General features: G+C 38.9%; 1 protein-coding gene across 2 annotated transcripts in view; it reads left to right on the plus strand.

Annotated features, from left to right (window-relative positions):
* The window catches only part of MAGT1 (magnesium transporter 1), a 48,496-nt gene extending 34,453 nt beyond the window's left edge, over nt 1-14,043 (plus strand). Inside the window, exons 8-10 of one of the 2 annotated variants that reach the window (XM_005888675.2) lie at nt 5,823-5,897; nt 10,868-10,958; nt 12,219-14,043. In XM_005888675.2, coding sequence (XP_005888737.1) covers nt 5,823-5,897; nt 10,868-10,958; nt 12,219-12,234 — 182 coding nt within the window. In that variant the 3' untranslated portion in view covers nt 12,235-14,043. The remainder of the gene's footprint in view (nt 1-5,822; nt 5,898-10,867; nt 10,959-12,218) is intronic. The other variant, XR_011463149.1, reaches the window with a different exon arrangement.
* The last annotated feature ends 12,917 nt before the right edge of the window (nt 14,044-26,960 follow it).

Here is a 26,960-nt window from a genome sequence, read left to right on the forward strand (position 1 = left end):
GTACTCTGCTACCCCTGGCAAGTCCTAATTATTGTTATGTATTATTTTTTAAAACTGCTCTTTCAGTAGGAAAATAAATTGTTTAAATATAGTTTGGACAATAATAATCAAAGTAACTTAAGCATTTCTTTAGAATTCTGTAATTATGCTTCATTTTATACAAATATCTTTGTCTTTATCATCTATGATACACTTTATTTTACTGGCTCTTTTATTTTTATTTTTTTTTGAAGTATCATTGATTTACAATATTGTGTTGGTTTCAGGTATACAGATAGTGATTCAGGTTTTTTTAGGTTTTATTCCATTATAGGTTATTACAGGATATTGAATATAATAAATCCTTGTTGCTTATCTATTTTACAGATAGTAGTTTGTATTTGTTAATCGTGTACCCCTAATTTGTCCTTCCCTCCCTCTCCCCTTTCATAATCAAGTTTGTTTTCTATGCCTATGAGCTTGTTTCTGTTTTGTACGTGGATTTATATATATATTATGTACCATGCTCATGTTTAGTTGCTCAGTTGTTTGTGACTCTTTTTGTGACCCCACGGACTATAGCCCACCAGGTTCCTCTGTCCATGGGATTCTCCAGGCAGGAATACTGGATTGGGTAGTTATTCCCTTCTCCAGAGGATCTTCTTGATCCAGAGATTAAACCTGGATCTCCTGCATTGCAGGCAGATTCTTTACTATCTGAGCCACCAGGGAAGCCCTTTTTATGTATATATGTATGTGTGTGTATATATATATGTATTCATATATGTGCATATACTCCCCTCCCCCACATTTTGTGATTTTGATGTCCTGTTTTACATCTTCATGCTTATCCTTTTACTGTTTATTATAGTTATAATCACTTTTACAATTTTTAAATTGTTTTTTAAATCTATATACTGGTTTATTTAAGTGATCTTAAATCCTTCTATATATTTGCCTTTCTTAATGTGACTTTTTCCCTTTCCCATATATACTTTCTTCTTTTCTATTTAGAGAAGATATGTCAATATTTCTTTTAGGGTAGGTTTAGTATTGCTGAATTCTTTTAGTTTTCACTTGTCTGAGAAATTGTTTCTCTCTCCTTCTATTCTAAATGATAATCTTGCTGAGTATAGTACCCTAGGTTTCAGGTTTTTCCCTCACAGGACTTTGAATATATCATCCCACTCCCTTCTAGCAGTGTTTCTACAAAGAAATCAGCTGATAGCCTTATTGGCATTCTCTTGTAACTGACTCTCTTTTTCCCTCTTGCTGCCTTTAGAATCCTCTCTTTATCTAGTTCCTTGTTATAATGATCTGCATTTCTATCCATCATCTTTCTTAAATCAGTTCTTGATATTACCACCTTTTTGAACTCGGGGTCTAGTAGACTGGTGAGCTCTATTTCATTATTTTTTCTTTCAGGGGATTTCTGCTGTTCTTTAATTGGAAGTAGTTCCTCTGCCCTGTGTTTTTTTTTTTTTTTTGGCCGCACTTGCTGCATGCAGGATCTTAGTTCCCTGGCTAAGGATCAAACCTGTGCCCCCTGAAGTAGAAATTTGAAGTCTTAACTATTGGACTTTGCCTTTTCATTTTACTTATCTTTCTCTGTCTCTATGACTTTAGGAGAAAAAATTATCTACTATGATGTTAAAGGGGTGTTTTTAAGTGGGAGCATCCCTGTGCAGACTGTGTATGTCCAGTGTTTCTGCTGCAAGGTAGTTTTGGTATGGACGCCAGCCACGTCTTCCCTCAGGGTGTGCTGGCGATTGTCCCCTTGATAGGGGATGTGATTGGTGTTGGAGCATCTGGAGCCTGTGCTAGACTGAGGCGGAGCTTCCTCCCTGCTCTGTGGTTGTCACTGTCCTGTCAGGGATAGGGTCTGCTGCTCAGTTGTTGGAGTAGAAGCCCTGAAGGTCAGGTTTAATCAGGCTCTATTGCCCTTGAATGCATGCCCTGCCCCAAAAGAGGTGATTGCTGAAGTAAGTGAGGCCTGTGCAGTCACAGAGGACTTATATGCTGTCTGTGTAAGTGTCTATGGTTCCACTCAGAAGCAGCACAAGGTTGTGTCCCTTTGTTGTGTTTGTCCCAGATCTAGTACAAGGCTGTGGTGAGGAATAGGCTGGGGACTGGGGCATTGTGGCTGCAGGAATTGAGATGGCTGCACTGCCACAAGAGATCTGGGCTGCCTCTGTGGCAGTCTTCTCCCAGGACCTGTCTGTCTCAGATCAAGGGCTAAGCTGTGGTGTGGAGTGGGTGGAGGCTGAGCGCAGCTGGGATAGAACCACTGTGTACACCCAGACCATACCCCAGGCCCTCCAGTCTGTCCTACATGAGTCCTGTCCCTGAGTCTCTCTGCCTGGTATTTCAGCACTTAGCTGCTGCCTGTTCTTGTAGCACCACCCCAGGCAACCTGATATGTCTCTGTATAGTTAGACTGAGTCTTTGCTCAGGTCTCACGCCAGGCTGTGGTGTGGAATGAACAGCCAGGGTCTTCTCCGCCCCTTCAGTTTGGAGTCGTGGTGAGGTGACAGCCAGCAGTGCAAGGCTCTGTCCACTCTGCCATCATGTGTGTGCTCCGTGCGAGTAGAGTCTAGGCTCCTCTCGCCCTTTTGTCTGTCCCAGTGGATTTCTGAGAAGGCAAGGTCTGGGATACTCAGATTGTGGCTCCACATGATCGCTCCCCAGAGTGAGGATCTGCCTGTGTGGACCTTCTCTTCATTACAGATCCCTCTGAGGTTGGTAGGTCCTAAGCTGACACTTTGCTGGTTACATGGAGATGTTTCTTGCAGTTTTGGTTGTATAGGATTTCTTCTACCAGTATCCAGTTAGTTTTCCATGAGAATTATTCCAGTATAGATGTATTTTTGGCATGTGTATTGGGGAGAGGTGAGCGCTACATTCTCCTTCCTACTCTGCCACCTTGAACCACAAATCTACTAGCTTGTTTAATAGCCTAGTTCCTGTTTATTATGTAATAACACCTCCTCTATTTTCTATTCAGTTCTCTCAGGGTAAGATGATTATGTAATTATTTACTATTTATTGTTTGTATCCCCTACTAGAGTGTAAACTTGTTCAAGGAATGGTCTATATTTCCTCTAACTTTGTAAACCCAACTAATAGTGCCTGCCTATAATAGACAGTGTTAGTAAAAGTTTAAAGAGTCCATAAATGAAATAAACCAATACATATGGAAGTGCATCATAGCTCTTGATAGCTAAGAACAACAGCACACAAAGACCTTGATGGTATAGTGTAAGATGGAAAGCTCTAGACCATGATACAGAAGCAAACTAGTCCAAAAACAAGTCTCGATCATTAATCAGAGTGTCTATAGCCAGAGCCTTTAGAAATGATCAGTCTTCATGCATGTGTGTGTATTAGTCGCTCAGTTGTGTCCAATTCTTTGTGATGCCCACCAGACTCCTCTGTCCATGAGGATTCTCCAGGCAAGAATACTGGAGTGGGTTGTCATACCCTCCTCCAGGGGATCTTCCCAACCCAGGGATCGAACTGAGGTCTCCCACATTGCAGGCAGATTCTTTACCAGCTGAGCCACCAGGGAAGCCCAAGAATACCGTAGTGGGTAGCCTATCCCTTCTCCAGGCCATCTTCCCAACCAGGAATCAACCTGGGGTCTCCTGCATTGTAGGCAGATTCTTAACCAACTGAGCTACCTGGGAAGCCCATCTTTATGCATACCTGCATATAAGTATGCATCAGTTCAGTTCAATTCAGTTCAGTTGCTCAGTCGTGTCCGACTCTTTGCGAACCCATGAATCACAGCACACCAGGCCTTGCTGTCCATCACCAACTCCCAGAGTTTACCCAACTCATGTCCATCGAGTTGGTGATGCCATCCAGCCATCTCATCCTCTGTCGTCCCCTTCTCCTCCTGCCCCCAATCCCTCCCAGCACCAGGGTCTTTTCCAATGAGTCAACTCTTCACATGAGGTGGCCAAAGTATTGGAGTTTCAGCTTCAGCATCAGTCCTTCCAATGAACACCCAAGACTGATGTCCTTTAGGATGGACTGGTTGGATCTCCTTGCAGTCCAAGGGACTCTCAAGAGTCTTCTCCAACACCACAGTTCAAAAGCATCAATTCTTTGGCACTCAGCTTTCTTCACAGTCCAACTCTCACATCCATACATGACCACTGGAAAAACTATAGCCTTGACTAGATGGACCTTTTTTGGCAAAGTAATGTCTCTGCTTTTTAACATGCTATCTAGGTTGGTCATAACTTTCCTTCCAAGGAGTAAGCGTCTTTTAATTTCATGGCTACAATCACCATCTGCAGTGGTTTTGGAGCCCAAAATAATAAAGTCATCACTGTATGTATAGGTGTATAACATACAGAACACTAGTAAGGTGTATAATAAAGAATCCTAGTAAGAAAAAAAGATCACTGAGGAAAACAACTTAGCTAAGCAACAAAACCATGAATGAGTATCATCCCTAAGAAGAGACTATTAAAAAGAGTATGTAAAATGGTAATGAAAGGATGAACAGGCAAATTTAGAGCCAATTATAAATTCAGGCCTTATCTGAACACCTATTTTCCCCTTTCTGCTTATTTTTACCCACATGAGATAGCATACAATGTGCATGTGTATATGAATAATTAATATGAGCATTTTAAATTAATCTTTGTATTCACCAAACTGCAGGGTGAATCTCTCTTTTCTACTTGAACACATTCTATTTTGTTTCAGAATTTGATTTTTCTTATTTTACTGTTCAACCAAGCCATGTACTACCTATTTGCAAGAGTACATCTATTTTGTATTTATGTAGCTTCTATATTAAGGTGAATAAAAGTGAAGTCATGGCTCATAGGATTTTCTTTTTTTATTAAAATAAGACAATTTAAGTAGTTTAGTAGTAATTTGTGCTTTGAGGTTAATTGTTGAAATTCTAAAAAATATTTGTTAAGTTATTTTTCAAATAAAAGTTAGTTGCTATTCTCTCTAAATGGTGTACATTTCAAATGTGTTCTTTTTTGGCAAGTAGTTGAAACATTCAAAATGGCTACTTAATTTATTTTAATGTATACAAAATGGACTCAATAGTTGGAAGAATGTTTCAGAAGTTTATTTCAAAATACAATTTTAGAGGAAAACTCATGTTTTATCTCGAAGTTATAGTGGGACATTTGTTTAAAATATCAGTTTTTATTTGTATAAATGAAGTAATTTTCTAACCTTAATTTTTTATTTTATCTTCATAGTAAATAATTGTCATACTATATAGGCACATGATTACTTGGTTATGGGGAGGATAAATTGGAAGATTGGGATTGACATATACACACTACTATATATAAAATAGATAATAGGGACCTACTGTATAACACTGTATGGGCTTCCCTGGTGGCTCAGCTAATAAAGAATCCGCCTGCAGTAAAAGGAGACCTGGGTTTGATCTCTGGGTTGGGAATATCCCCTGGAGAAGGGAAAGGCTACCCACTCTAGTATTCTGGCCTGGAGAATCCCATGGACTATACAGTCCACAGGGTCACAAAGAGGCGGACGTGACTGAGGGACTTTCACTTTCACTGTATAGCACAGAGAACTCTACTCAATGCCCTGTAGTGGCCTATATGGGAAAAAAGAATCTGAAAAAGAGTGGATATATGTATAACAGATTCACTTTGCTGCACACTTGAAACTAACACATCATTGTAAATCAGTTCTACCTGAATACAATTTTTTTAATTACTTATAATTTTTGTAATTGAATTGAAGGTTTATATATTTATTCATTCTATATTATTCTAGGAATATTAAAGTTTGTGTTATTTCTCTCTGTGAATTTCTCCTTAAACGATTTTTCTAAGATGGTGGGGTTACCTTAGGGATGGTGCTTTTATGTGAAGCTGCTACATCTGACATGGATATTGGAAAGCGAAAGAGTAAGTCATATAATATGCCAAGATGTAGCAGTTCTGCCTTTATATGGAAAAAAGGAATATCCTCTTAATCACTTCTCCTCTTAGTTATATTATTTTACTTCACTATTATAAAAGTAATATGTGCTCATTGTAGAAAGTGTTGGGGGAAATAAGAGAATGAAACCTTTGGAGGGGAAGTTACCCATTATTCCACCATTAAAAAGCTAATAATTTTAACATTGTAATACAAGTTTCTTCCATTTCTAAAAACATCTTTTCAACTGTATGTATAATATTTTGAATCTTATACCCCCTTTTTTAATTGGAGTTAAAATATTTCACTAATATTTTCCCACACATAATTTTTAATTTATTGTTTATGCTATTTATTTAACCATTCTGATTTTGTTAAACATTTAGTTTTTTCTTTTCATTATAATGAATAGTTATTTAGTGACTATTATGGTATATATTAAACTTTATCTTCTTTTCATATTAATTCCTTAGTGTAGTATGACTGTGTGGTCCTGTGTATGAGTATTTTCAGTTATCTTGATGTTTTGAGCTGATGATGCCAAATTCTTTACCCAAATGTTTAATAGTTTAGATTCCTATTAGTGGCATTTCAGAATGCTTGTTTTCACTGTAACTTTTTATCAACATTAGAGAACTTTATTAAAAATATGTATGTAAGTGTGTATTTGCTAATCAGATAAAGGGGAAATGTTATATTATTTTGTACTTCTTTGTTTATTACTGTAGTTGAATATTTTCTTAGATGTTTATTAGCTGTTTTGTTTTCCTTTGTCTAAAATACCTTTTTGTCTTTTGCCATTTATGTATGTTACTCCTTTTCCTGTTGGTTTGCATGGACTTTTTATATATTAGAATTTTCATATGCTGATATTTGTTACAAAGAAATGCTAACAATGTAATTTACTTAATATGAAATCAGTTTGAGTTTTTATTTTATGGTTAAAGAGTTAAATGTCATCAAAATTAACCTAGGTTAATAAATCTATCTACTTTTTCCTTCTAGAAAAAAAGATGATGATATTGGATTTTGAATTTGGGAGATAATTTTTCTGTTGCATTGAAATGAAGTTTTACATATTAGAAAAATAGAACTAATGTAGCAATTTTTCATCCAGTCAATATACATCCTTTAATTCCTGACTTTTGAAAAAATGCCTATTTCAGTATTCATTTTTGGAGAAAGGCCATCTGGGTACTACTGCAATGCTGGGATGAATTTAAGTTGTAAAACATTTTGGTGACATATATTAAGTTAGTCACAATTTGATCTATTTCTAAGATTGTAATTAATGAAATTATCACAAATATTAATAATAAATATTTCTTTAGCACTTATTATATATCAAGAACTTTCCTAAGCACTTTTAGATATGTGAAAAAATTAGAATACAAATATATATTCGGGGTGAAGCTATATATACATGTATATGTGCATTTGATTAGGAAGAAAAAAAGACTTCTACAAAGAGCATGTGTTAATACTTATAAAAAATTATTTAAGATTTAAATTTTTGGCCCCTAATCATATTGTGTGAGAATTGTAAAGGGAAAATGGATTATTCTCTAAGTATAACAAAACTAAACATTGTCATTAGTATTGTCCAATAAATATGTTTCCCTAGAGCTTCCATGCTTTTCCACACCTACCTCTCTGCTTCTTAGCCAGTCTTAGTCCAGGGATTTAAAAATCCTCATGTTATGGGAATCATACTTGAGCATTGTAGGGTCATCGTCTAGGGTTAAGGTTGGTAACTGCTATGCTGAACCAGAGCATAGAGAGCTATGAATTTGGGGGTAGGAATCAGGTTTTTTTTTCCCCTCATAATTCAAATAAGTAATCTGAGTTGAAGGATGTCCTCATATAAGCAGTGTTGACGAATAAAGTACTTTCAACTAAGGCTGTCAGAATGATATTACCAGATGTCTTTAAGTCAATATTTATCAATAATACAATAAGGCCATACATAATAAGGACTTAAAAGAAGTTTAAAAAGTGAGTTATATTAAAGCAATTATCCTTTGATTAAAAAACAAATTGTTTTAAAAGAGTGAGTTATTTTCTTGTCAGATGTAAAACAGTGTTTCTAACACTAAATTCTGTGGTGGTGTTTAATGGAATTCATTATTTCACACAATTAAATTACACAAGTGTAAATAGAACTATTCTATTATAGTGTTCAGTTCAGTACAGTTGCTCAGTCATGTCTGACACTCTGCGACTCCATGGACTACAGCATGCCAGCCTTCCCTGTCCATCACCATGTCCCAGAACTTGCTCAAATTCATGTCCACTGAGTCTGTGATGCCATCCAGCCATCTCATCTTCTGTCATCCCCTTCTCCTCCTGCCATCAATCTTTCCAGCATCGGTCTTTTCCAATGAGTCAGTTCTTCACATCATGTGGCCAAAGTATTGGAGCTTCAGCCTCAGTCCTTCCAATGAATATTCATGACTGATTTCCTTTAGGATGGACTAGTTGGATCTCCTTGCAGTCCAAGGGACTCTCAAGAATCCTCCAACACCACAGTTCAAAAGCATCAATTCTTTGGCCCTCAGCTTTCTTTATAGTCCAACTCTCACATCCATACATGACTAGTGGGAAAATCATACCTTTGACTAGATGGACCTTTGTCGGCAAAGTAGTGTCTGCTTTAATATGCTGTCTAGATTGGTCATAGCTTTTCTTCCAAGGAGCAAGTGTCTTTTAATTTCATGGCTGCAGTCACAATCTGCAGTGATTTTGGAGCCCAAGAAAGTAAAGGTCTGTTACTATTTCCATTGTTTCCCCATCTATTTGCCATGAAGTGATGGGACTGGATGTTCTTCTGTGTATTCTTGCCACCTCTTATTATCTTCTGCTTTTGTTAGGTCCATAAGGTTTCTGTCCATTATTGTGCCCATCTTTACATGAAATGTTCCCTTGGCAGCTCTAATTTTCTTGAAGAGATCTCTAGTCTTTCCCATTCTGTTTCCTCTATTTCTTTGCATTTATTGCTGAGGAAGGCTTTCTTAATCTGTCTTTGCTGTTTGGAACTCTGCATTCAGATTGGTATATCTTTGCTTTTCTCCTTTTCCTTTAGCATCTCTTCTCAGCTATTTGTAAGGCCTCCTCAGACAACCATTTTGCCTTTTTACATTTGTTTTTCTTGGGGATGGTCTTGATCACTGCCTCCTGTACAATGTCATGAACCTCTGTCCATAGTTCTTCAGGCACTCTGTCTATCAGATCTTATCCCTTGAATCTATTTCTTACTTCCACTGTATAAATCGTAAGGGATTTGACTTACATCATATCTGGATGGTCTAGTAGTTTTCCCTACTTTCTTCAGTTTAAGTCTGAATTTGGCAATAAGGAGTTCATGATCTGAGCCACAGTCTGCTCCCAGTCTTCTTTTTTGCTGACTTTATAGAGCTTCTCCATCTTTGGGTACAAAGTATACAGTCAGTCTGATTTTGGTATTGACCATCTGGTGATGTCCATGTGTAGAGTTTTCTCTTCTGTTGTTGGAAGAGGGTGTTTGCTATGACCAGTGCGTTCTCTTGGCAGAACTCTTTTAGCCTTTGCCTTGCTTCATTTTGTACTCCAAGGCCAAACTTGCCTGTTACTCCAGGTGTTTCTTGACTTCCTGCTTTTGCATTCCAGTCCCCTATGATGAAAAGGACATCTTTTTTGGTATCAATTCTAGAAGGTCTTGTGGATCCTCATAGAACTGTTCAACCTCAGCTTCTTCAGCATTAGTGGTTGGTGCATAGACTTGAATTACTATCATACTGAATGGTTTGCCTTGGAAATGAACAGAGATCATTCTTTCATTTTTGAGATTGCACCCAAGTACTGCATTTCAGACTTTTTTGTTGACTATGAGGGCTGCTCCACTTCTTATAAGGGATTCTTGCACCCACAGTAGTAGATATAATGGTCATCTGAATTAAATTTGCCCATTCTGGTCCATTTTAGTTCACTTATTCCTAAAATGTCAATGTTCACTCTTGCCATCTCCTGTTTGACCACTTCCAATTTGCCTTGATTCATGGACCTAACATTCCAGGTTTCTATGCAATATTGTTCTTTACAGCATCGGACTTTACTTCCAACACCAGTCACATCCACAACTGGAATTGTGTTTGCTTTGGCTCCATCTCTTCATTGTTTCTGGCATTATTTCTCCACTCTTCTCCAGTAGCATATTGGGCACCTACTGACCTGGGGAGTTCATCTTTCAGTGTCATAATCTTTTTGTCTTTTCATATTGTCTATGGCATTCTCAAGGCAAGAATACTGAAGTGGTTTGTCATTTCCTTCTCCAGTGGACCACATTTTGTCAGAACTCTCCACCATGACCCGTCCATCTTGGTTGGCCCTACTCGGCATGGCTCATAGTTTCATTGAGTTAGACAAGGCTGTGCTCCATGTGATCAGTTTGGTTAGTTTTCTGTGATTGTGGTTTTCATTCTGTCTGTCCTCTGATGAATAAGGATGAGGATTCCAGAAGCTTCCTGATGGGAGACTGACTGTGAGGGAAACTGGGTCTTGTTTTGATGGGTGGGGCCAGTAAATCTTTAATTAAGTTTTCTGTTGATGGGTTGGGCTGTGTTTCCTTATGTTGTTTGAGGCCAAACTGTCAACTGTGCCTCCACTGGAGACTCCTGGACACTCACAGGCAAGTCTGATTCAGTCTCTTATGGGGGCACTTCTTCTTTCTCCTGGCTCCTGGTGTGCACAAGGTTTTGTTTGTGCCCTCCAAGAGTCTGCTCCATTATAGTGTAATAGAGCAAATTAAAGGTGAAGGCAGACTCCTGAAGATATAAGAATGGGAATGAAATTTGTTGTAGTTTAGACTTACCAGTAGATATAGCCCTTGCATTTTACTCTTAGAAGTGTAGCCTAAAATTTATGTTCTTACTCTTTACTGTGTTTAACATGCTCATTTTACTCTCCTTTTATTTTTCTGCAGTAATGTGTGTGGCTGGTATTGGACTTGTTGTATTATTCTTCAGTTGGATGCTCTCTATTTTCAGATCAAAGTATCACGGATATCCATATAGGTATTATTTTTTCATTTGTATAGTGATTACCTATGCTTTCAATGATTAGAGTTGATGTGCTATATAGTTTTTTTTTACTTTACCTCCAGATTACTCTAGCTTCTGACATAGAGATAGGCTTTGAGTTATGTTGCATATAGAAATTATAATAATTATGATATAGTGAATAAAACTATGTGATTTCTTGGGAAAATCATTCAGGACTATTCTGACATCATTTAATTTAACCTAGAAATCTATCAAACACATAACGATTAGAACATTTTATACCCTCGCACAGTTCCTTATTTGCATACTTTACATCTTTTTGAGGACAAATTATTTTTTAATGTTTTTTCCAAAACTTTTCACTCTGCTTTTCAGGCTGTTTAGGTAGAATAAACAGAACATTTGAATAGAATCCAATTTGTAGACTGTAGAATAAGAAAGAGTGTTTAAGAAGGTCTAATAGACTTGAAATATTCATAGCGATCTCTAAAGCTCAGCGAAGAAATTATTCTTCTAGTTATAACTTCTTGATTTTATTCTGTTAATAGCCAAAAGAAATGTACCTGTACACAACAGGCAATATCATGAGTTAGTTTTATAATCTGAGTGCCATTTACTACAATTCTTGTTTTAATACAACATTGCCCTGTTTTATAAAGGATCATGAACACTAAATGTAAAGTGTATCAAGTGATATTTTTGAGACACAAATTCATTCTTCGTATTTTCAACAGAAGTTTTTAGTAGATAATTTTGAATAACTCCCTGGCCGGCTCATTATATTGTAACATTTCTAAATGTATTTTAATCAGTGAACAACTTAAATTAATCTCCTTTTGCATTTCTTGCAAACTTGTTTAATTCTAAAGATTAAAACCTATTAGAACTTTGATCCTTGACTAAATCCTCCAGCTCTATACTTTTATTCTTCTGTCTATATGTATTTTAAAATAATTTATCCCCTATAGAATACTAACTGGGATGCAGGGGTAATCTTTCTGGTATTTCTATTACTTATATGATCACTGTGGTTGATTCAGTTATTAATTGGTATCTATTCGGGAGATATTTTAATTTGAGGTTATTTCTACTTCCTTTTCTTCTAAGACTACCTCAGCATCTCAGTGTCTCTTTTTGTTATTGGTACTCAAAGTTTATTATACATGTACCCAGATGTTCTTTGATCTGATATGATAAAATCAAGATATTTGTTAGAGGTAAAGACTATTTTTCTTTTAGATATTAATAGACTGGTATATATTTTTGTTTCAGCTTTCTGATGAGTTAAAAAGGATTCCGGAAATATGTAGACACTGGAGTAATGGAAATTGAAAAATGAAAAATATGTGTGTGAAAAGAAGAATGCAATTTATGTATTTTGGATTACCTCTTTTTTTCCCACATGATTAAAATAGTTAATCATTTAACCAAAGAAGATGTATAGTGCCTTAACAAGCAATTTTCATGAAGTATTTGGATACAATTCTTCTCTTAACCTTCCCTTCCCAGTAAACTTTCTGGAACATTTAATTTAGTGGAATTTTATAAAAAATTTAAAACTACTACATTTTAATTAGAACAAGGTTCAAAACTGTGTTGCTTAACTTTTGACCATGTGATTTTTTTATCTTATCCAAAGGTAGTTGGGACTTGTGACCAGGTGTTCTTGCATATGCCTGTTACTGATAACAGCGTCAGGAATCCATTCTTAGCTTTTCCAGTGTTGCATGGATGTGCATACTTCACACATCTTTCCTTTTAAGCAGAGAAATCATATATGCTATGTGTCTTCTGAAAATGGAACACCATTCTTCAGCGTACACATCTAGACTTTAGAAAAAGATCACTAGCCAGTCCTCCATCTTCCCTCCTGAAATTCTTTGCAGACTTTGTTTCTTGGTAGCTGTAGACATTAAGAAGTATTCCTAAATACAGGATTATGATTTCTTCATGAGTGTGGTGTTAGCTGCCTGTATTTGGAACAATTTCAGGCTCATTCTGTCTCCCTAATTTATTTAAGATGAAAGTGAAGTTGCTCAGTCATATCTGACTCTTTGCGACCCCATGGACTGTAGCCTACCAGGTTCCACCGTCCATGGGATTTTTCAGGCAAGAATACTGGAGTGGGTTGCCATTTCCTTCTCCAGGAGATCTTCCCGACCCAGGGATTGAACCCAGGTCTCCTGCATTGTAGGCAGACACTTTACTGTCTGAGCCACCAGGGAAGTCCTTTATTTAAGATGGGCCCCTCTCTAATAAAAATGTAGCTTAGTATTAAAATCAGTGTAAATTTACAATTGACCAAAATGTTTCTGCAACTCAGAGATTATCACTTATTTCATTTGTACCTAAGAGAAAAAAATGGATTTATCTGGTTAAATCAATTTCTGTATTACAGTGACAACACATTTTATTAACCCTTGTGTTTAGGAAAAGGACTCCCCTAGATTGGGAAAATAAAATGATGAAATATTAAGTTGTTGCTTATGAATAGAAAGTAAATTTTTCTTGTAAACTGTTCTGTTTTCTTGCTATTATGTTAACCTTTGTCTTCTCACTTTATGTGGAGAAACAAAGTTATCATTTGAAGAAGTTCTGTTTGAATTTAATCTTTTTTCTGTCAATAAAAATAACCATATGTGCTAACCAAATTTCTGTGAAGAATGAAAGTTGATGGTTATCAGTAGATATAGCTATAATCTCCTCCATGGCTGTAAAGGGTATCCAGAAATGCCACTATTATAGAAATATGCAAATTCCAATTGTGAAGAAATTTTAAGAAATCTTAGAAGTATTACATTAAAATAATATTGTGACTGCCTGCTACTATTTACCATCTAATAACTCTCCCTCATGGTCTAGAAATCTTACATAATAGACGTTTAAAGAAAGAGATGATTATAGTTGCCTATGAAGAAATGTTCTATGTGGGGCTTTTGGTTTGTTTTTTTTTTAAGTAGATTTGGTGGGTGAGGTGATATTTACTCTCTACTGGAGCCCATTTTTGTTACTCCACTGTAAATTGCGTGATTCTGGATTCCTTATCTGCTGTTTTTGTACTTGTCTCAGGCCAAATAAATTTACGCTGTGATTCTTATGAGACTTGTATGAATATGCCCTGATTTGTACAGACTAACCAGGGGAATATTACTGCCATGTAACCTATAGCTCCAGATAATTTGCAATGAGCATTGAAGAATGACAGTTCTTTGTATTTTCTGTGTCTCTCTTAAGAGCACATTCTTCTTCTTTAAGGAGAGAAGTTGTGTTCTGGCTAAACTCTGTAGAGGGCAGATTTACTACACTTAGAATAGTGTTACTTTTGTGGAAATGTTGAAAGTAGCTTTCATCTGAAGTGCCTTAAGTAGATTCTTAAATTTACTTTTCTAGTATTGATTTAAATATTATTTGTTATGCATTTTAAAATACTATTCAAAATTATACATTGTAGTGGCAGAGATAAACAAATGTCTGGCTGTTTGCTTTTTGATCATATCAATAAACTTCTACAATCTAAATTCTGAGTTTTTGGTTAACATCTAAAGAAGGGTGAGCTGAAAACACTACACTAGAAGTATAATATTAGGCTATTCCATTTTGAAATTATAACTAAATTTACTATTGTCCTAATGGCAATAATTTGGTAGGCCAATTAGGCATTTCTCAATTTAAATACTTTCTTCCAGGATTCTATCCATTATCCTTTATGAATGCTGTCACCCTCTACATTAGTCAGAACAATCAAGATATGTAAAATAATGACTGTTTTCAATGCTTCGTTACATTTTGTCCTAGTCAGTGAATATTGTGACTAGGTAACATAATGGGAAAGACTAGAGATCTCTTCAAGAAAATTAGAGATACCAAGGGAATATTTCATGCAAAGACGGGCTCAATAAAAGATAGAAATGGTATGGACCTAACAGAAGCAGAAGATATTAAGAAGAGGTGGCAAGAATACACAGAAGAACTGTATAAAAAAGATCTTCATGACCCAGATAATCACAAAGGTGTGATCCCTCACACTCACCTAGAGCCGGACATCCTGGAACGTGAAGTAAGGTGTGCCTTAGCAAGCATCACTAAAAACAAAGCTAGTGGAGGTGATGGAATTCCAATTGAGCTATTTCAAATCCTAAAAAATGATGCTGTGAAAGTGCTGCACTCAATATGCCACCAAATTTGGAAAACTCAGCAGTGGCCACAGGACTGCAAAAGGTCAGTTTTCATTCCAATCCCAAAGAAAGGCAATGCCAAAGAATGCTCAAACTACTGCACAATTGCACTCATGTCACACGCTAGTAAAGTAATGCTCAAAATTCCCCAAGCCAGGCTTCAGCAATACGTGAACCATAAACTTCGTGATGTTCAAGCTTGTTTTAGAAAAGGCAGAGGAACCAGAGATCAAATTGCCAACATCTGCTGGATCACCAAAAAAGCAAGAGAGTTCCAGAAAAACATCTATTTCTGCTTTATTGACTATGCCAAAGCCTTTGACTGTGTGGATCACAATAAACTGTGGACAATTCTGAAAGAGATGGGAATACCAGACCACCTGACCTGCCTCTTGAGAAATCTGTATGCAGGACAGGAAGCAACAGTTAGAACTGGACATGGAACAACAGACTGGTTCCAAATAGGAAAAGGAGTATGTCAAGGCTGTATGTTGTCACCATGCTTATTTAACTTATATGCAGAGTACATCATGAGAAACGCTGGGCTGGAGGAAGCACAAGCTTGAATCAAGATTGCCAGGAGAAATATCAATAACCTCAGATATGCAGATGACATCACCCTTATGGCAGAAAGTGAAGAAGAACTAAAAGCTTCCTGATGAAAGTGAAAGAGGAGAGTGAAAAAGTTGGCTTAAAGCTCAACGTTCAGAAAACAAAGATCATGGCATCTGGTCTCATCACTTCATGGCAAATAGATGGGTAAACAGTGGCTGACTTTATTTTTCTGGGCTGCAAAATCACTGTGAATGGTGACTGCAGCTATGAAATTAAAAGATACTTGCTCCTTGGAAGGAAAGTTAATGACCAACCTAGACAGCATATTCGAAAGCAGAGACGTTACTTTGCCAACAAACATCCGTTTAGTCAAGGCTATGATTTTTGCAGTGGTCATGTATGGATGTGAAAGGTGCACTGTGAAGAAAGCTGAGTGCCAAAGAATTGATGCTTTTGAACTGTGGTGTTGGAGAAGACTCTTGAGAGTGCCTTGGACTGCAAGGAGATCCAACCAATTCATTCTAAAGGAGATCAGTCCTGTGTGTTCTTTGGAAGGACTGATTTTGAAGCTGAAACTCCAATACTTTGGCCACCTGATGCGGAGAGTTAACTCATTTGAAAAGACCCTGATGCTGGGAAAGATTGAGGGCCGGAGGAGAAGGGGACAACAGAGGATGAGATGGCTGGATGGGATCACCGACTCAGTGGACATGGGTTTGGGTGAACTCCGGGAGTTGGTGATGGACAGGGAGGCCTGGCGTGCTGCAATTCATGGAGTTGCAATGAGTCGGACACGACTGAGCAACTGAACTGAACTGAATTCCCTTTTGATACTAACTAATTTGAAACAGATACCCAGACAGGTTCAGTTCAGTTCAGTCACTCAGTCGTGTCCGACTCCTTGCGACCCCATGAATTGCAGGACGCCAGGCCTCCCTGTCCATCACCAACTCCCGGAGTTCACCGAAACCCATGTACATCGAGTCAGTGATGCCATCCAGCCATCTCATCCTCTGTCATCCCCTTCTCCTCCTGCCCCCAATCCCTCCCAGCATCAGAGTCTTTTCCAATGAGTCAACTCTTCACATGAGGTGGCCAAAGTATTGGAGTTTCAGCTTTAGCATCATTACTTCCAAAGAAATCCCAGGGCTGATCTCCTTTAGAATGGACTGGTTGGATCTCCTTGCAGTCCAAGGGACTCTCAAGAGTCTTCTCCAATACCACAGTTCAAAAGCATCAATTCTTCGGCGCTCAGCCTTCTTCAGAGTCCAACTTTCACATCCATACATGACCACAGGAAAAACCATATCCTTGACTAGACGAACCTTTGTTGGCAAAGTAATGTCTCTGCTTTTGAATATGCTATCTAGGTTGGTCATAACTTTCCTTCCAAGTAGTAAGCATCTTTTAATTTCATGGCTGCAGTCACCATCTGCAGTGATTTTGGAGCCCCCAAAACTGAAATCTGACACTGTTTCCACTGTTTCCCCATCTATTTCCCATGAAGTGATGGGACCAGATGCCACGATCTTCGTTTTCTGAATGTTGAGCTTTAAGCCAACTTTTTCACTCTCCACTTTCACCTTCATCAAGAGGCTTTTTAGTTCCTCTTCACTTTCTGCCATAAGGGTGGTGTCATCTGCATATCTGAGGTTATTGATATTTCTCCCGGCAATCTTGATTCAAGCTTGTGCTTCCTCCAGCCCAGCGTTTCTCATGATGTACTCTGCATGTAAGTTAAATAAGCAGGGTGACAATATACAGCCTTGACGTACTCCTTTTCCTATTTGGAACCAGTCTGTTGTTCCATGTCCAGTTCTAACTGTTACTTCCTGACCTGCATATAGGTTTCTCAAGAGGCAGGTCAGGTGGTCTGGTATTCCCATCTCTTTCAGAATTCTCCACAGTTTATTGTGATCCACACAGTCAAAGGCTTTGGCATAGTCAGTAAAGCAGAAATAGATGTTTTTCTGGAACTCTCTTGCTTTTTTGGTGCTCCAGCAGATGTTGGCAATTTGATCTCTGGTTCCTCTGCCTTTTCTAAAACAAGCTTGAACATCTGGAAGTTCACAGTTCACCTATTGCTGAAGCCTGGTTTGGAGAATTTTAAGCATCACTTTGCTAGCGTGTGAGATGAGTGCAATTGTGCGGTAGTTTAAGCATTCTTTGGCATTGCCTTTCTTTGGGATTGGAATGAAAACTGACCTTTTGCAGTCCTGTGGCCACTGCTGAGTTTTCCAAATTTGCTGGCATATTGAGTGCAGCACTTTCACAGCATCATCTTTTAGGATTTGAAATAGCTCAACCGGAATTCCATCACCTCCACTAGCTTTGTAGTGATGCTTTCTAAGACCCACTTGACTTCCCATTCCAAGATGTCTGGCTCTAGGTGAGTGATCACACCATCGTGATTATCTTGGTCATGAAGATCTTTTTTATACAGTTCTGTGTATTCTTGCCACCTCTTCTTAATATCTTCTGCTTCTATTAGTCCATACCATTTCTGTCCTTTATCGAGCCCATCTTTGCATGAAATGTTCCCTTGGTGTCTCTAATTTTCTTGAAGAGATCTCTAGTCTTTCCCATTCTGTTTTTTTCCTGTATTTCTTTGCATTGACCGCTGAGGAAGGCTTTCTTATCTCTTCTTGCTATTCTTTGGAACTCTGCATTCAGATGCTTATATCTTTCCTTTTCTCCTTTGCTTTTCACTTTTCTTTTCACAGCTGTTTGTAAGGCCTCCCCAGACAGCCATTTTGCTTTTTTACGTTTTGTTGCCATGAGGATGGTCTTGATCCCTCTCCTGTACAATGTCACAAACCTCCATCCATAGTTCATCAGGCAGTCTATCAATCTAGTCAGGTTATATAAGACTGAGCAGCTGCTGCTGCTACTGCTGCTAAGTCGCTTCAGTCATGTCCGACTCTGTGTGACCCCATAGATGGAAGCCCACCAGGCTCCCCTGTCCCTGGAATTCTCCAGGCAAGAACACTGGAGTGGGTAGGAAGTAAAGAAATCTGGCTTTTAAACAACTTTTAGTCCTTACTTTGTTTCTGACAAAGTAAGGACTAAAGCTCTCTGACCACAGGCAAGGCAGTGAACCTCTAGACCTGTTTCTTTATTCTGAGGTCAGTGCATTGGATTATATCACCTCAGTGTTACTTCTAGCACTGCTGTTCCATGATGTATAATATTAAAGATGCATTTAAATCTCAATAGACATCATTTGTGATATTCACGGTTGGTGTTGAATTAAATCATTTGAAATGTAGGATGGTTTGTAGTCAGATTTCTGAAGACACTGTGAAATGCTTGTGGGGGCCATTATACCTGAAAACTTTAATAATATGCATTGAAATATTTTAGAAAGAATACACTTGACACTGTTATGGTAATATCAGATCTTGATTTAAGTGGGTTATATTAAATTTTTAGCAACAATGAGATGAACAAGTGTAATAGTATGCTAATATTATAAAATATCAAAACCAAGGGAAGCTTAGATACCACTCAATCTCTACCTTCCTTTTGACTACTAAAGAATACCTGCCCTAGAGAGGTGAAATGATTTCCTGAAGGTTATTCCAAGGAAATGCCTACAGGTTTCCTATTTTGTTGCACATTCCCTGTGGATTAAATTTCACTTCAGGATGTAGATTACTCCCTGACGAAATGGAAACCATAGTGAGTCTATCTTGATTGCTTCCTTATATCTAGATTGTAGGGACTTGGGGAAGGGGGAATGGGAGTTGTTTATAATTAAGAGTTTCAGTTTTGCAAGATGAAAAGAATTCTGAAGGTTTGTCATAAAACAGTGTGAATGAACTTAACAGTACTGAACTGTGCATTTAAAAATGGTAAAAAAGTATATTTTATGTATGTTTTACTACAACTCAAAATGAAAACAAGTGCTAATGCCTTGGTGCCAATGTCATATTGACATATCCTTACTGACACCATTTTTTATTTGATCATTGTCCTGAAAATTGAGTAAGCTGAATAGAGTGTAACTCATGGTGGAAATATTGAAGTATCATCTTTAGACTCTGGGTGAAATTTTTAAGGATATACAGGTAAACTCTGCCTGAAGAATCAGTGACTAGTATATTTCAGTTACTACTCTTTAAACAATGACTTTCAGCTGGAAAAAAAAAAAAAAAAAAACTCATGAAGATATGTTGGCTCCACCAAAACATCCAGACTCAGAAATAATGCATTTGGTCTGAAACTTCCACTTTATTAATATCATGCCTGGCCATGGCTCTGTGGTCAGCAGTTGTACCTAGAAAACTTTGGGTCTGAAGTTCTTTTTATGCTCTTCAAATAAATGCAGTGTTTTCTCTATTCCAAACACAACTCAAAAATTATAATTTCCAGGAAGCTTTCTTGACCTCCCAGTTTGAGTTTTATACTGCTCTTTTCTTCTTCAGTGCATCTCTGTTATCCTATCTTGTAATTGCCCTGTCCCTCCCATAAACTGTAAGTTCCTTGGGAACAGAGGTGTTGTCTTACTCATGTTTGTATGTTCCTTTTCGAAAATACATGCATAGTACACATGAGGTGAATTTTCACTGATTGAATAAAGAAGAAAAAACCTTTATTCTCAGGGTGTTTGCAGTCTTGTGGTGGAAAAAAACATAAACAAATGTAATCCCAGTGGGGAAAATCTGTGTTGTATCATGGATACAGAGAAGGGTTTGATCACTTTTTGAGGTTAGGAGGTACAGGAAGGGAGAGATTTAAGTACCAAAATGCCAAATTATTCTTATCAGTATAGAATCATTTTGTTGTTCAGTCACTAACTCATGTCTGACTTAGCATGTCTCTCCCAAAGAGAGCACAGATCAGATCAGATCAGATCAGTCGCTCAGTCATGTCTGACTCTTAGCGACCCCATGAATCGCATCACGCCAGGCCTCCCTGTCCATCACCAATTCCCGGAGTTCACTCAGACTCACGTCCATCGAGTCAGTGATGCCATCCAGCCATCTCATCCTCTGTCGTCCCCTTCTCCTCTTGCCCCCAATCCCTCCCAGCATCAGAGTCTTTTCCAATGAGTTAATTCTTTGCATGAGGTGGCCAAAGTATTGGAGTTTCAGCTTTAGCATCATTCCTTCCAAAGAAATCCCAGGGCTGATCTTCAGAATGGACTGGTTGGATCTCCTTGCAGTCCAAGGGACTCTCAAGAGTCTTCTCCAACACCACAGTTCAAAAGCATCAATTCTTCGGCGCTCAGCCTTCTTCAGAGTCCAACTTTCACATCCATACATGACCACAGGAAAAACCATATCCTTGACTAGACGAACCTTTGTTGGCAAAGTAATGTCTCTGCTTTTGAATATGCTATCTAAGTTGGTCATAACTTTCCTTCCAAGTAGTAAGCATCTTTTAATTTCATGGCTGCAGTCACCATCTGCAGTGATTTTGGAGCCCCCAAAACTGAAGTCTGACACTGTTTCCACTGTTTCCCCATCTATTTCCCATGAAGTGATGGGACCAGATGCCACGATCTTTGTTTTCTGAATGTTGAGCTTTAAGCCAACTTTTTCACTCTCCACTTTCACCTTCATCAAGAGGCTTTTTAGTTCCTCTTCACTTTCTGCCATAAGGGTGGTGTCATCTGCATATCTGAGGTTATTGATATTTCTCCTGGCAATCTTGATTCAAGCTTGTGCTTCCTCCAGCCCAGCGTTTCTCATGATGTACTCTGCATATAAGTTAAATAAGCAGGGTGACAATATACAGCCTTGACGTACTCCTTTTCCTATTTGGAACCAGTCTGTTGTTCCATGTCCAGTTCTAACTGTTGCTTCCTGACCTGCAGACAGATTTCTCAAGAGGCAGATCAGGTGGTCTGGTATTCCCATCTCTTTCAGAATTGTCCACAGTTTATTGTGATTCACACAGTCAAAGGCTTTGGCATAGTCAATAAAGCAGAAATAGATGTTTTTCTGGAACTCTCTTGCTTTTTCAATGATCCAGCGGATGTTGGCAATTTGATCTCTGGTTCCTCTGCCTTTTCTAAAACCAGCTTGAGCATCAGGAAGTTCATGGTTCACATATTGCTGAAGCCTGGCTTGGAGAATTTTGAGCATTACTTTACTAGCGTGTGAGATGAGTGCAATTGTGCGGTAGTTTGAGCATTCTTTGGCATTGCCTTTCTTTGGGATTGGAATGAAAACTGACCTTTTCCAGTCTTGTGGCCACTGCTGAGTTTTCCAAATTTGGTGGCATATTGAGTGCAGCACTTTCACAGCATCATCTTTCAGGATTTGGAATAACTCAACTGGAATTCCATCACCTCCACTAGCTTTGTTTGTAGTGATGCTTTCTAAGGTCCACTTGACTTCCCATTCCAGGATGTCTGGCTCTAGGTCAGTGATCACACCATCGTGATTATCTGGGTCGTGAAGATCTTTTTTATACAGTTCTTCTGTGTATTCTTGCCACCTCTTCTTAGTATCTTCTGCTTCTGTTAGGTCCATACCATTTCTGTCCTTTATCGAGCCCATCTTTGCATGAAATGTTCCTTTGGTATCTCTGATTTTCTTGAAGAGATCTGTAGTCTTTCCCATTCTATTGTTTTCCTCTATGTCTTTGCATTGATCACTGAAGAAGGCTTTCTTATCTCTTCTTGCTATTCGTTGGAACTCTGCATTCAGATGTTTATATCTTTCCTTTTCTCCTTTGCTTTTCACTTTTGTTCTTTTCACAGTTATTTGTAAGGCCTCCGCAGACAGCCATTTTGCTTTTTTGCATTTCTTTTCTATGGGGATGGTCTTGATCCCTGTCTCCTGTAGAATGTCACGAACCTCATTCCATAGCTCATCAGGCAGTCTATTTATCAGATCTAGGCCCTTAAATCTATTTCTCACTTCCACTGTATAATCATAAGGGATTTGATTTAGGTCACACCTGAATGGTCTAGGGTTTTCCCCACTTTCTTCAATTTAAGTCTGAATTTGGCAATAAGGGGTTCATGGTCTGAGCTACAGTCAGCTCCTGGTCTTGTTTTTGCTGACTGTATAGAGCTTCTCCATCTTAGGCTTTAAAGAATATAATCAGTGTGATTTTGGTGTTGACCATCTTGTGATGTCCATGTATAGATTCTTCTCTTGTGTTGTTGGAAGAGGGTGTTTGTTATGACCAGTGCATTCTCTTGGCAAAACTCTATTAGTCTTTGCCCTGCTTCATTCCTTATTCCAAGGCCAAATTTGCCTGTTACTTCAGGTGTTTCTTGACTTCCTACTTTTGCATTCCAGTCCCCTATAATGAAAAGGACATCTTTTTTGGGTGTTAGTTCTAAAAGGTCTTGTAGGTCTTCATAGAACCATTCAACTTCAGCTTCTTCAGTGTTACTGGTTGGGGCGTAGACTTGGATTACTGTGATATTGAATGTTTTGCCTTGGAAACGAACAGAGATTATTCTGTCGTTTTTGAGATTGCACCCAAGTACTGCATTTCGGACTCTTTTGTTGACCATGATGGCTACTCCATTTCTTCTGAGGGATTCCTGCCCACAGTAGTAGATATAATGGTCACCTGAGTTAAATTCACCCATTCCAGTCCATTTCAGTTTGCTGATTCCTAGAATGTCAACATTCACTCTTGTCATCTCTTGTTTGACCACTTCTAATTTGCCTTGATTCATGGACTTGACATTCCAGGTTCCTATGCAATATTGCTCTTTACAGCATCGGACCTTGCTTCTATCACCAGTCACATCCACAGCTGGGTATTCTTTTTGCTTTGGCTCCATCCCTTCATTGTTTCTGGAGTTATTTCTCCACTGATCTCCAGTAGCATATTGGGCACCTACTGACCTGGGGAGTTTCTCTTTCAGTATCCTATCATTTTGCCTTTTCATACTGTTCATGGGGTTCTCAAGGCAAGAATACTGAAGTGGTTTGCCATTCCCTTCTCCAGTAGACCACATTCTGTCAGATCTCTCCACCATGACCCGCCCATCTTGGGTTGCCCCATGGTCATGGCTTAGTTTCATGAATTAGACAAGGCTGTGGTCCTAGTGTGATTAGATTGACTAGTTTTCTGTGAGTATGGTTTCAGTGTGTCTGCCCTCTCATGCCCTCTTGCAACACCTACCGTCTTACTTGGGTTTCTCTTACCTTGGGCGTGGGGTATCTCTTCACGGCTGCTCCAGCAAAGTGCAGCCAATGCTCCTTACCTTGGACGAGGGGTATCTCCTCACCGCTGCCCTTCCTGACCTTCAGCGTGGGATAGCTCCTCTAGGCCCTCCTGTGCCCACGCAGCCGCAGCGTGGGGTTGCTCCTCCCGGCCGCCGCCCCTGGCCTTGAGCATGGGGGCATGGGGTAACTCCTCCTGCCGGCTGCCCCTGGCCTCAGGCTTAAGGGCGTGGGGAATCTCCTCCCGGCCGCCGCCCCTGGCCTTGAGCGTAGGGGCGTGGGGTAACTCCTCCTGCCGGCTGCCCCTGGCCTCAGGCTTAAGGGCGTGGGGTATCTCCTCCCGGCCGCCGCCCCTGACCTCTGACGCGGTGTAACTCCTCAACTCCTCTCATCGCGGCCCCTGACCTCGGACGCTGGGTATCTCCTCTCCGCTGCCCCACCCCGACCACAGACGTGGGGTAGCTCCTCTCGGCGGTTCCTGCGCCGTCGCAATCTGGCACTCTCAGCCGCCGCCCCTGACCTCAGACGTGGGGTAACTCCTCTTGGCCACCGCCCTTCGGGCATGGGGTCCTCCTGGTTTCTGCCCCTGAGCTCTAACATGGGGTAGCTCCTCTCGGCTGCGCTTTATCGCGCCCGTCGCAGCCGCCTGCGCTTTGCACAGCGGACCTTATTTTCAAGAAATTGTTTTGACCTGTCTTTGGATTCCCTAACAAATGACACAGAGGCTTGCCTTAATTTTGTCTAACTCGGAAGTCATTCAGGGCAGGCAAGCAGCTGTTCATACAGCATGTTCCTCAAAAATATTAAAAGACAAATGAACAAGCCACTGCTGCTCAGGGCAAAACATTCTAGTTGTGGTACATAATAATGTGTCAAAAGTCTGGGACCAAAAGCTGAGGAGAGACTTAACTTTGGGAAACAAAAGCTTTGTATCCCCATAATAGGATGCATGCCCAGAATAGGCTTGATAGTTCCGTAAGCTTTCACCTCTAATATTTATGCTCGGTTCTAGCAGGAAGTGAAAGCTAAGGCAGAGTTGTAAAAAGACTGGCTGTGTTACAGGACTGTACCAAAACAGGGCCAATCTACAAAGTCTGAAAGACATTTTTTTGTTTTGCCTCCACGTGTTTAAGGAAATCACTCTCATATCATTAGGTGACTGCTAAGCTATTGAAACAGATTTCAATGTCCACATATGATGAAGAATACAGTCTTTACAAAAATAGTTTAGGAAGTTCACTAAGCAAAGCCTATAAGTTGCAACATCCAGAAACAAACAATGGGAAAGAAGAAGAATCTGATTTCAAGAGTTATCACATTATAATACTCAAAATGTACAATTTTCAACAACAAAAAATTATGAGATAGATGAAGGAATAAGAGAGTATGGCCTATTCACAGGGAAAAAAAGGAAATTATTAAAAACCATACCTGAAGAAGCCCAGACAATCAATGGACATACAGGAAAAATATTTTAAATCAGCTACCTAAAATATGTTCAGAAAGCTAAAGCAAATCATGTCCAAAAAACTAAAGGAAACAAGGTAAACAATGTCTCATGAAACAGAGAATATCAATAAAGAAATAGAAATAACAACAAAATGGTAATTATGTGAGGTAAAGGATGTGTTAACCTTATTGTGGTATTTCATAATATATATGTGTATATCAAATAATCATGTTGCACACCTTAAACTTACACAACATTATCTGTCAATTATATCAATAAAGCTGGAAAAAGTAGAACACATTACTCTTGAGGAAAAAAAAGATATAAAAAATAGAAATTCTTGGTCTGAAAGATACATTAATGAAAAACAATTTACTAGAGGGCTTCAGAAATACATTTATGCTGATAGAAGAAATAAATAGTGAACATGAATATGAGTCAATTACAATTATCCTGTCAGAGAAACAATTAAAAAACAAGAATGGAGAAAATGGACAGAACCTAGAGACCTGAGGGACAACATCAAATACACCAGTATACAAATAATTGAGAGTCCCAGCAGGAGAGAGAGAGAAAAGGCAGAACAAAAAAAATGAAATGATGGCCAAAACCTTCCAAAATTTGACGGAAGACATGAATTTACACATATAAGAAGATCGTCAAACTAAGTAAAATAAACACAGAGATCCATACCAAGAAAGACAGAGAATCTAGAAAGTACCAAGAGAGAAGTGATTTTTCACTTAGATCCTCAAGAAGATTAGTAGCCAATTTCTCACATGAATAGATGTTCAGCATCGCTAATTATTAGAGAAATGCAAATCAAAACTACAATGAGATATCACCTCACACCAGTGAGAATGGCTATCAGCAAAAAATTCACAATAAATGCTGGAGAGGACATGAATAGATGAGAACCTTTCTACGCTGTTGGTGGGATTGTAAATTGGTACAGCCACTATGGAGAATAGTATGCAAGTTCCTTAAAAAACTAAGATCTACCATATGACCCTGCAATCCCACTCCTGGGCATATAAGAAAAACATGATCCTAAAGGATACATGCACACCAGTGTTCACTGCAGCACTGTTTACAATAGCCAAGACACAGAAGCAACCTAAATGTCCATCGACAGAGGAATGCTAAAGAAGGTGTACATATATACAATGGAATATTGTTGTTTTAGTCGCTAAGTAATGTCTGACTCTTGTAGCCCACCAGGCTCCTCTGTCCCTGGGATTTCCCAGGCAAGAATACTAGAGTGGGTTGTCATTTCCTCCTTCAAGGGATCTTCTTGATCCAGGGATCGAACCCACGTCTCCTGCATTGGCAGGCAGATTCCTTATACTGAGCCACCAGAGAAGCCCAATGGAATATTGCTCAGCCATTAGAAAGAATGAAATAATGTCACTTGCAGCAACATAGATGGGCCTACCTAGGGATTGTCATACTGACTGAAGTCAGACAGAGAAGGAGAAACATATGACATCCCTTATATGTGGAATCTAGAAAGAAATGATACAGATGAACTTACAAAGCAGAAAGAGACTCACAGACTTAGAGAACGAACTTAGGGTAACCAGTGGGACATACGAGGGGAAGGGATAGTTAGGGAGTTTGGGATGGACATGTACACACTGCTATATTTAAAATGGATAACCAACAAGGACCTACTTTATAGCACATGGGACTC

Source organism: Bos mutus, chromosome X (genome assembly GCF_027580195.1).
Source record: "Bos mutus isolate GX-2022 chromosome X, NWIPB_WYAK_1.1, whole genome shotgun sequence".
Taxonomy (NCBI): Eukaryota; Metazoa; Chordata; class Mammalia; order Artiodactyla; family Bovidae; genus Bos; species Bos mutus.